At 42.6% G+C, this 12,021-nt stretch overlaps 1 protein-coding gene across 1 annotated transcript; it reads left to right on the top strand.

The window, feature by feature from the left end:
• Positions 1–227: 227 nt before the first annotated feature.
• Positions 228–3,530, top strand: F2RL1 (F2R like trypsin receptor 1). Its single transcript, XM_066612542.1, has 3 exons — positions 228–240; positions 1,921–2,007; positions 2,118–3,530. The coding sequence occupies exons 1-3, from the start codon at positions 228–230 to the stop codon at positions 3,209–3,211; spliced, it is 1,194 nt and encodes a 397-aa protein (XP_066468639.1). The 3' UTR covers positions 3,212–3,530.
• Positions 3,531–12,021: the final 8,491 nt, after the last annotated feature.

Genomic DNA, 12,021 nt, shown 5'->3' with positions numbered 1-12,021 from the left:
GAATCTAAGCACCTGTCTCCTGCATCTTCTGCACAGGTTGCTAGGTTATTTGAGGGCTATCTGATGGCACTTCTCTGTTCATTTACATTGTGGTTTTGCTGCTACTTGTTTAATCAGTGTTACTATCTTAAAAAATAAGTAGACTTGTATCCGTAGGGTCCTTCTTAAAGGTCTCTTTGCATGTGTGAGAATCTTCTGTGTTGCATAGTTTGCCCGACTTGAACACTATGGCGCGCAACGGTTTGCCACAAACAACAGACATTTTATTTTGCATGTCAGGGACAGAACCCACAAGCCTGAGGCTAGGTGTTCTTGTAAAGTCAGGCCATGATTTGGCATTGTGCCTGAATACAGCCAGTGTGCACAACACCTCTGTGTGTGATGAATGCAGTGTGCATTAAATGGTGTCCGCTGTATCTTCTGATGACAGGTGGTAAACAGTAACATTCACTTTTAGTGCCAAGGACCTATACAGGTATTTGATTTGCCCAATCATTCAGCACTCATATGCCATTAATAAGAGCTTTGCACTGTGCTGAAGAATCCAACTTCCAGTCCTCATGGAGTTCCCAATAGCTTGTATATTTAGGATACGAGTTCATTAAAAATGCAGCTAGTAAGAGTAAGTTTTAGGTTGTGAACTTCCTACTAAGGGAATAATATTTCCAAAAATACATGGGGGTAATTCTCTTGTCTCACCCTCCTTCCTCCAACTCCTATGCAGAAATAAGAAGTGAAAACAGACTTTTCATTCTGGTTTTTCAGGATATTTGACCTACTGTACCTATGAATAGGAAAAAGTGGGTTGAATAAATAACTGATTCATTAGTGAGTCTTTAGTGAATGAGCTCAGTAAGCACCTGGTACTAATGTCTACAATGTGTGTAAGCAAACAAAGGGCTGAGATCAGCTGGCTAATAATGTCACCATAAGAGGGTTTGGCTTTGACTAAGGCTAAAGTGAGACGCTTGACTGTGCTGGGTGCTTGGAACACCCTGTCTCACGTTGAACCTAGTTTGCATTGGCTTAGGGTGGAAATGCATGTTGTGAATTGAGGATGAGGTTAGCATATGCTATGTTTGTCTCCTAATGCTAATGTACAGATGACCTGAAATACTTGAAGTGGAAGATGAGCAGGCTTATTTCTTACCTCCCAGACTCCAATGCCAGAAATGAGCCTTACTGAGGACATAACAGCCCAGTGGGGAAGGGACAACTGGTAGCACAGGTTAAGAATGCCTGCATTTGCCTGCTGGCCAGTTATTACTGACAGATGCTCCCTAAATGTTAACTTCAATAAAATGTGAGTTTAAGTCATTAGGGGTTGATGCCTACATCAAGTTATTGATGTTGGCATCAATTTTTCTTTGATTGCTAAATGTCCCTTTTGAACAGTTAATGGGGTTTTTTTAACAACTGTTTGCTCAGGTTTGCTATTGTAGGTCAAACTAGACATGATGGAGCCATCATCATTTGTGTATCTATCTCTTTCCCATAGAAATTGTTTCTTACAGTACAAGGAGAGCATGTGAGAGGGTTGGTGCCCCTTCCTGCTTTTATTTGCTGCAAACACTTTTCTTACTTCTGTGTGGAATCTGAAAAATGACAACACACAACCTGATAAACTGATCTTCTTACTACCAGATTGCCCTCCACTAGCTATATAGTCCAAAAGCAAGTGAATATAGCATAGTGATCAAAATAAACTATAGTTGGCTCACATCTTATACATGGCGGTGTGATTTTTAAATAATACATACTTGGCCATTTCCCAAAGAAAGACAAGAGAAACAACCATTTACATTGTGTAAGCAGTTCTGCCTGCCATTTGATTTACTCTGTTTTTGCTCCAAAGTGAGAATGAAGCTGCTGTTCCCTCAGTATCTCAGTTTTTGCATGTCTCTCATACTGTCATTTTAGTTCTTAAAGAGTTAGTCAAAACTTCCTTAACTAAAATATTATGTGTGATTTTGGCTTTACAGTCTACCCTTGGAACATATCGCTCACGTAAGATGTAGGGGGACTTCTTCCCCTCCCCCCAAATGCATGTTTATTCTGTAGGCTTTAGGATGTCACACTTCTATCAATGAAAGTTTAATAGTTCTGTTTTCTTTTAGTGAGAAGTGGAACTGTCAAAGGAAGGAGCTTTATTGGCCATCAAAGCAATGTAAGCAATACTTCTAGCAAAGCGTACAGCGTGGATGAATTTGCAAGCAGACTCCTAACTGGAAAATTGATGACAGTTTTCCTGCCCCTGGTCTACATTGTCGTGTTTGTTGTTGGCTTACCAAGCAATGCCATGGCTCTGTGGGTCTTCTTCTTCAGAACAAAAAAGAAGCATCCAGCAGTGATCTATATGGCCAACCTGGCACTGGCAGATCTACTCTTTGTGGTCTGGTTCCCTTTGAAGATTGCATACCATATTAATGGCAATAACTGGATCTATGGTGAAGGTCTATGTAAAGTACTTGTTGGGTTCTTTTATGGAAACATGTACTGCTCCATTCTCTTCATGACATGCCTCAGCGTACAAAGATACTGGGTGATTGTGAACCCCATCGTCCACTCCAGAAAGAAGTCGGAAATTGCAGTGGGGATCTCCACGACGATATGGATACTAATTTTCCTTGGCACCGTTCCGTTGTACCTTGTTGACCAAACAGTTTATATTGCTGGCCTCAACATCACTACATGTCATGATGTCTTGCCCCATGGAGTGCTGGCTCATGACATGTATAACTACTTTCTTTCTCTGGCAATTGGAGTCTTCTTGTTCCCAGCCATCCTCACATCTGTTGCCTACATTCTCATGATAAAAACTCTTAATGCTTCGATTACAGATGTAACCATTGGGAAGAAACGGAAAAGGGCCATCAAGCTCATCATTACCGTGCTTTCCATGTACTTGATCTGCTTCTTGCCTAGCAATGTTCTGCTTGTGGTGCACTATTCCCAAATCAAAAACTTTAACTCTAGCAACATATATGCTTTGTATATCGTAGCACTGTGCCTCTCTACTATAAACAGCTGCATCGATCCATTCATCTATTACTTTGTTTCAAAAGATTTTAGGGATCATCTTAAACATGCTCTTCTCTGTCGTAGTGTGCGTACTACGAAGAGAATGCAAGTTTCCCTCACTTCAAGCAGATACCCCAGGAAGAAGCCCTCTTATTCATCCAGTTCAAACACTACCAAGTCAACCTATTGAACTGAAATGCGAGGAACTGGGGAAAGCCATGACTTGCTTTGGTTGAGAGAGTTCTGCTTTTTTAAAAATGGAACTCTAGCAATGTTTGATTCATACTAGAGCTTTGCCGGATCTCACCACCTACTGATCGTGGGTACTCGGTGGTTTATACTAGCTTGCATATTCTTGAATGCATAAGCAAAAAAAAAGACCTGATTTATGTACTGTGGGTATTTTTTATTTAAAAAGGACTGAAGAATTCTGTGTTCGAAGACCATATAGTTTGAAAAGAGGGCTTTTCATGTAAATACAGATGACCCAAGGGGGCTGCTACTAATATCCAAGTTATTGTATTGAAAGATATTGGAAGTCTTGTGTAATCACTAATTTTTTGCAATAGTTTTGAGGGCCAAATTCTCTAACAAAAATTCCATTTTGCAACATGCAGCAGTATGCAAACCTATCAATTGTATGTTTGACAACAGAAAAGTTTGGCAATCTATGATGGCCCTGAAAGACTGCATTATTGATGACCATGTGACTATTTGCACTGATATATAATATATATACACATATGTACATTTTATTTTAAATATGCTGTGAATTTGCTACATGACCTATATGTAGTCTTAATGTAGCATGTAAGTATATGCTTTTTTAAAGAACTGTCCTTTGGAGCAATTTCACTTCCAATATTAAACATTTCTTTTTCATAAATTTGTACTTTAATATACTCCAGCTCTGCTGTGCCTCTTTTGGAAGTATTGCAATGCAGTCTTGAACAGGAATACAGGAAGGTAGAATGGTTGATGTGACAGTAAGGTTTCATTTTGCCAAATCCCTTATACTGTGGGTCTAATCTAGGACACTTCTCCCCACCTCAATGAATAGATGACTTGACTTGAGAAATATTTAGTCAAAGCAGGTGTAATTCAGTGTAAGAGGTGGAGGAGATAATATAACAAACATCATTTTCCTGTACTGGTCATTTTGATCTAAAGGGTGTTTGGTGACGTTGCTCCTTTTAGTATTGTGTATTAGAACTACATCTTTTGCATGCATTAGGTGGTTCTAGAAAAGTAGCTCCCAAAGTCCTACTCAGATGTTGGGAACCCTATAAGGCGGGGGGGGGGGAGCGCAACACAATCACTGTAATCATGCTGCTGCTGGGCAAGGAAGGGGTTTTTTCACTTACCTGATGGTTGCTATGGCTCTCTGTAGGGTCTGGAGATTATATATAAAGGGTAAAAACACCATTTCCTGTTCTAGGATAAAAACCAGAAGTGGGTTTTTCCTTTTTTACAAAATTTCCAAGCCTTGGGTCGCAGGCTCCCCAGACACTCTGCAGAGCCATAGTGACCCCCAGGTAAGTGGGGGGGGGGGACCCTTCCCTGCCAGGCAGTAGTGCGATCATGGTGACTGTGTTGCTGCTGCTGATTTTCTGGTTCCCCTGGTGGTTGTGACCCACCAATTTGGAAACCACTGTCCTAGAGGATTTTCAAAATTTAAATGTCTAAGAATATTTGAAAATTTATATCCTGCCTTTCCCATCTGAAGCAAATGCCCAAGGTGGCTTGCAAAGCTCCATCATAGTAATATTGGGTGACATGGAATCCTACTAAAATATCACCGCAGTTACTAAACCAACAACCAAGGGCCACGTTCTCTCTGCAATCTTGACTGCACCTGTAGGCAGGGCCTGTGCCAAACTATTTTGTGTCCTAGGTAAAGTTAACTACCAAGGTGAACGGCACCCCCCCCAAAATAATTTCCATAAGTTTTTATTTTAGTTTAAAGACATCATGGAATACAATTATAAATTGTATAAGACTGCCCCTCAAAGGTCAGTACTACGCCCCTCTGAAGTCTGCACCCTAGGTGGCTGCCTAGTTTGCATAATGACAGCCCTGGCCCTACCTGTGGGTTGGGGCCACATTAGTTTGTCATGAGAGACCTCCCAGTGTTCCACAAGAGAGGAAAACAAAAGGTTCCTGTAAGCTCACTGTAACCATTATATGAGGAGGCGATACAGTTCGCTGCTCTGAACATAGTCCTGTGCAGCTGTTAGGAAATAGTTTCACAACGTCTGTGAATGCAATCGCAGACATTACCCCCTTATACTCAGGCCACTGTCTACAAGGAGAGCATGGGACAGTGGGGCTATGTTGTGAAATTATGGGCAGTTTCATAATGTCTGCCTAGAGCTCTTGTTACCTGCTGATCTGCTAGTGAGGGTGGGTCATTGTATCCTATCTCTGCATCAGGTGCAATGGAATGTTTCAGTAGTTCCATCCAAAAGAAAGGGCTCAATTATGCTACTCCTTGGAGATGAGTCAATTGAAATTCTACATGAGTCATGTTTTGGGCTTTGAGTCTCCTTTGGGGGAGGCATGCTCAGACCAGTGATTCATGAAGACATACAGGGGGTGGATTAATTTGGCTGTTTACCTTTGTATTCTAAAAGCAACAGTTTGTTGCTCTTAAGAATGAATTTTAATTGTGAATTCCAAAAAAAGTGTGTCTTGCCTTTCAGAATTTTGATGAACACTTGCATAGAGGTTGGTTGGGTGAGTGACCTTGGACCTGAAAAGGGAACAGTATGCTGCAATCCTAAGCACAGTTTCCTGGGAGTAAGTGCCATTGAACACTGGGACTTCTGAGAATCACGTTTATGCTGTTACTGGGTGTACAATCCACAGTTATCTTATACTGTAACCTACCACTCAGACTATTACCATAATTGCTGTGCTAGTTTCACTTAAACATTAACTCATGATTTGCTATGGTGGGTCACAGCTTTGAGTTCTTCATTTTTTTTATTTTTAATTCAAAGAGGCAATAAACCTTTTTACCTTGACAATTGTGAGTGCATTACCTTGGTAAATGTGTTTTCCAAAACCTGTGTGTGTTCTGGCAATATGATTGAGAGGAGTGGTGGGGCATGTAGTAGGTGATTGCCAGCAGGAGGGAAATGGGATTGAATATATTGTCAGTGGAGCTCTGTGCTGTTGAAACGTGTGCTCCTGCTTTCACCTCACCCCTGGCTGCTTCCATGTGCTTAGTTTCTACCTAACATAGTCTAATTGCTGCTGGCTTTTATCATGTGATGTATTGCATCTTTCCCATCCCTCTTAGTTGTTGGACATAAATATGGAACGGGAAAGAAATTTTGGAGTCCATAATTTTTCATTAGAAAGAAATTGGCAAAAAGAGGCTACTGCAATGTCTGTTAGAGTAGCACCTAATGTTCTGTGATGTAAAGAATCCTACTGAGAACTGTTCAATTGTTGGTTCACACTTCCTCTGTATTCTTCTGCATAACATCTTAGTTAATATTTAGCATTTATATTGTGTTTTTGAATGTGCAAATGATCCATGCAAATTAACTCTGTAATCCTAAAGTTCAACAGACTGCAGGTGTGCTTAACAAAAGAAATATTAAGAAATATTTTCTCTGATCTCTGTTATGCAATTAGGTCATTAGATTAACATTCAGTCCAATCTATTGCCTTTGTCATGTAAACAGACGCTCCCTTCGGACACTAGCTGGCTGCACAGACTACTGGAGATAAATTGGCTCTTTGCATTAAGAGCCTCTCTGTTGTGTAAACAGACACTCTGCTGCAGGCCAAGGGAGACACAATTGCCGCATTAAGAGCATCTTTATTGTGCTTTGGCCACCCTCATATATGTCGTCAGTCGTTAAGTAAATAGTTGTTAAGTGGAGCACGCCTGTGTAAGGTAGCTGCAGTTTGATAGAGTTGGCAACTTCAATGGGTAGAGGCTTAGCTCAGACTAGAACATTCATGGCTGAAGTGAAATGTGAACTGGTGACCTCTAGTGACACATTTCATTAGTCAGCAATCTTGCACATGGGGGAGTTAGCCCCAGTGAGATAAAGGGGAATGCCATCTGAGTAAATGCACAGGACTGGGCAGTGGTTTACTATATAATACTGATGAACTGAGTGTGTGTTTAGGCCAGGGGTGTCCAAACATTTTGGCAGGAGGGCCACATCATCTCTCTGACACTGTCAGGGGCCGGGGAAAAAAAGAATTAATTTACATTTAAAATTTGAATAAATTTACATAAATGAATTTATTAGAGATGGAACTTATATGAATGAATGCAGGTCTTCCAGTAGCTCAGGGTCTATAAAAGGCCTTGCACAAAGCAAGGCCAGCCTTTCCTTTGCTGCCACTGTGGCATCACAGATGTGAAACAGCAAGTATGGAGGGAGCCCTCGTCCCACAGCTCACATGAGAAGTCAAGCAGTCACCCTCACACTGAGAGCAGTTGCATTGGGCCAGCACAAGCTCCAGCAAGTCTTTGGAGCAGCCATTTTCAACCACTGTGCCATGGCACACTGGTGTGCTGCGAGTGGTCCACAGGTGTGCCACAGGAATTTGGGGTAAGGTCATTTATTAATAGACCAATAGGAGATGTGAGCTCCCACTGGCAGCATGGTGTATCTTGTCAAAACCTGGTGGTGTGCCTTGACCATTTTAGTGCCTTGTCAATGTGCCATGAGATGAAAAAGGTTGAAAATCACTGCTCTGGAGACTGGGGGCTGGATTGGGAGCCCCTGAGGGCCGCAAGTGACCCCTGGGCTGGGGTTTGGGCACCCCCGGCGTAGGCAACTAATCCCAGGCATGTCTACTCAGAAGTCCCATTGTCAACAATGGGGCTTTCTCCCAGGTAAGTGTGATAGGATTGCAGCCTATCTAACCTACTAAACATGTGATTCCTGAGCTGGGATTCCCCAGGAAGCTGCAGATTATTTGCAAAAAAAACCCCACTGTCCTATACAATGTAGCCCTAATAGAATTATAGCCCTAATGGGCAGCTGTACCCAAGGGAACTACCTGTCAAAAAAAGTTGGGAACCACTGTACTCTAGGTGTATCCTAGGAAATTAAGAACTGGAAATAAGAATGGAATTGTTCATTGTGTGTCTTGGTTTGTACTTTTTGTATGCATAGCGCTCATGCCACCTATAAGCAAGCATGTTTTAAAGAATGAATTGCCACTATTTCTGGTTTCAGGACTATATGTAGACGTGCAAGCCTGAATGGATGTATTCTGAGGGAGCGGTACTGCATGTGCAAGATAACTCAAGGACTTTGATACCTGAAGTAAGCCTGTGCAACCATTCCAAGTTATACAGCTCCTGCTGTTCCAGCACTTTGCAATTTGCTGTTTCATTCTCCAATAAGGCACACTCGCTTCTGTGTCCTAATGATATTATGTAATGAATAACAAAACACTTGGAGATCTCCCTGTGTGCAAAAAGGAAAGGGAGGAGTCCGAGTTGCACAAAGTGGGCAGGTGTTATGCACTTACCTGGTCACAGCAAGAATGTTGCAGAGCAAGATTGTTGTTGCTGTTGCTCCAGACTTCATGCAGTATCAGTACACACAGGACTGTGCTTTGTTTGAAGATACTGAAATGTTCTTGTTGCATGGTGGGTTAGATAAATGCATTCTGAAGAGGAAGGGAGCAACTGCACCATATTTTTATCTATATTGGAATTAACTGATATTTAAATTGCATTGAAACATGCACGTTGCAGGGATGACAGAGGTTACAAAACCACTCTGAGCCTGACCAACAAATGTATTGTGTGTGTATTATGAAAACTAAACACAGCAGGGCAGGTTTTTCTTCATTGTAGCTGAATAAGATCCTTGAAAATTGATGCACCTCCAACTTTTCTCCTAAAACCATGAGACTTAACTGTTTTAAAAAAAGAACCAAATGTCATAGAGTGAAACACAGTGACACTAGGCAGGATGACAAGATACAATGGAGTACAGTTAACAACAGGTTAACTGTTACAGTTAACAAAGGTTAATACCTTTAACCATTGTGGAGAAGTGGGGATTTTGGCAGGCACAGCTCAATATGGAAGGGTTTGAAAAGCTGCGCCTACCAAAATTCCCTCTTCTCTACAATGGTTAAAGGTATAGGTATTCTTTCCTCCATTGTATCTGGTCTCCCTGACACTAGGCCAAGGGGCTCTCTAATATATGTGGCCCAAATTCCTAACCGGGCTTTCCAGCGGCATCACTAGAGTTCACATCACCTGGTGCAGGAGGCCAGTGTATCACAGTGTATCAGTGGGCAGGACAACACTCCAGGTGGTGGGTGTGGTGATCTACCATTGCCCCACCCCCACTGGTTTTTTGGCTCTACCTTTTGATAGAATAAAGATATTTCAATGCAGTTTGTTTCATTGCATTCTGCATGAAACTACACGTTGATTGATATATAACATGATGGTATTATTTTTACAAACTGATTTTGGTCATTAGTGGTGTCACCTCCCCCCAGGGTGTCAACTTACTAACATCTTAATGGAGCAGTTCCCAAACGTTTAGCACTGGGATCCACTTTTTAGAATGACAATCTTTACTGTTAAGGAAGTTAACTTCCTTTATGTTAAGGAAGGGGTAGAATCCAGCAAAGTAGAGATTGAAGGTGGGTCTGACTCTGCCGTAGAATCTCTGTGGGTTAAATTACCAGGCCTGTGGAGCGATGCAGTGGGGCTGTTCTTATGTACTCAGAAGTAAGTCCATTATAGTCAGTGGGGCTTGCTCCCAGGAAAGTGGATAGGACTGCAGCCTAAAACAGAAAAAGATTCACCTTACCCTGTCAAGCCTCTGTTTCATTCTTTTTATGGGTGGGCTGCCTTTTGGAGCATTTGTTGAGTTCCAGTTGCATCAAATCAGGACCATTCTGGTGGCCGCACATTTCCCTTTGCCTGACCTACCCAGGAGCCAAGGCATGTTTGCTTATTCATGAGTAAACGTGACCATGTGGCTTAGTTTCGCTTTCCATAGGGCTCAATACATTCGCCAGCTTGGAGGGAGGGACCTCCTTCTCGGGTGTTTTTTGGGGGCTACATTCATTGGCTGAGGACCATTCTGGTGTTGTTGGATTCCTCTCAGCCTTTCCGGTGGACTAAGGCAAGTTCACCTACTCATGAGTAAACACGATATGGCTTGGTTTCACTTTCCATAGGGCTCCATGCATTTTTTGCTCTCTGGTTTTTTGGCCATAACTTTTGATAGAAAGGAGATATTTCACTCTGGTTTTTTGCATTGCGTTCTGCTGGGAATTCTGCATCCGAGGGTACATAACATGATGGGGTTACTCCTAACCACCATGATTTTAGTGCTTCGCCCCCCCAGTGCGCGTCACCCGGTGAGGCACGCACCCCCTGCACCCCCTAGTGATGTCACTGCGTCTTTCGTAGAATACGTGACACCAATCTCTACACAGATACTAGAAAAATGTAGGGCAACTAATGTTTCATGATCTAGTGGAGTATATACTTATTTAAAACACGTATCACTTCTGCCTTATAAAGAATGTAGGCTGTAAGCCCATACACACTCTCGTGGGAGTAAGCCCCATTGAACACAATGGGACTTACTTCTGAGTAGACATACATAGGTTTGTGCTATTTGTTTATACGTCATAAAGGCTCCCTCTTCTGGTTCTATTTTGTATTACTTGTCCTTGGTAAACAGTCCCTAGGAAAGAATCTCAATACAACATTGAATGACCAAGGTAAGGTTTATTATTTTTCTGTCTTTATTTCTTAAGTGTATATCCTGCATCTTCCTCAAAGACTTCGGTATAAGTAGGGCCCCATGATACCAGATCTGCGAGCTCCTGTGCTTACAGTTCCCTTTTCACCCATCCTACCTGAATCTATGACTTGTTGAGCCCTTAGCTGGGATTCCCACTTACCACGTCCTCCGTCTCTTAATGAATCCCACTTTCTGGGTTCTGACTACTACTTGCTGCTTTCCTACTGATTTCTTTCCTTGGTTTCTCTAACTGTTGTTCATCTCCCTTGCCTGTTGTTTGAGTGTTACTTCCCTAGAACAACATAAACACACACATCCTGTATTACTGGGAACATAAACTTTCTTTCATCCATTGTTGTGACAAAACTGCTACCACCTACCAAAGGCTCTCACAGTGACCTAGAGACAGTTTGTTGTAAGACCAACCCTATATACCTGATTCATTGCGTTGGATCAACTGATTCACTGTGTTGGATTTTAATACTCTGGAGAACGACTCAGATTTCACTTGGGTGTTTTGTTTTTGTTGCTGTTTTGTAATGCTCATGAACATTGCTGTGCCTTAGGGATCATCTGACATATTGCATACAGATGGCAAAATAGATGTGTCAAGGCATTCCTCTTGCATCCTCATGTCACACTTTGATCTTAACAAAAATAGCAGAGTATGAAGTGGAAGAAATGTGGGAAGGGCTCATTAAGGAAGGGATTGAGAATAAAACTGATAAAGGCCTGTTGCCCCTACGCAAGTTAGGGCACAATCCTAACATGACATTAGGCTGGTGCAAGGGACTACCCAGGAGTGTCATGGAAGTGCTGTAAAACACTTTCACACCACTCCAGAGGCAGGCCGTCGTGGGCCCTGGGGAAGGTGAGTTTGTGTTGGCTGAGCTTGGGCGGCACAGGGATCTGGGGAGGGCAGGGAGGAGGTGGGGGGGCAGGCAGCAGGTGGGCAGTGAGCAGGAGGTGGGGTCAGGATCCAGTGGTTATGCCAGATCCTAACACCGTTCCCGGGCAGGCTGGGCTAGCCCTGGGCTGCTTGGATTTGCGCTACCTCCAGAGGTGGCACAGATCTGAGTAGCCCCATTGGGGTTGCAGTGGCTCTCCCCAGAGTAAGGGGAAGTGATTCCTCTTGCCCTAGGCTGAGCCACTTAGCACCTGAATCTTGTGCTGGATACAGTGCAGGCCCATTGGCTTGCCTGTTCCAGCAGAAGTTAGGATTGCGCTGCACATG

The sequence above is a fragment of the Tiliqua scincoides genome, chromosome 2, assembly GCF_035046505.1.
Source record: "Tiliqua scincoides isolate rTilSci1 chromosome 2, rTilSci1.hap2, whole genome shotgun sequence".
Taxonomy (NCBI): Eukaryota; Metazoa; Chordata; class Lepidosauria; order Squamata; family Scincidae; genus Tiliqua; species Tiliqua scincoides.
The sequence above is the reverse complement of the archived record's forward strand: the minus strand, read 5'-3'. Positions and strand labels throughout refer to the sequence as shown.

Coding starts and splice junctions, on each gene's coding strand:
- F2RL1 (XM_066612542.1), top strand. Junction 2,008..2,117: donor CCTTGGAACATATCGCTCAC/GTAAGATGTAGG, acceptor GTTTTCTTTTAG/TGAGAAGTGGAACTGTCAAA.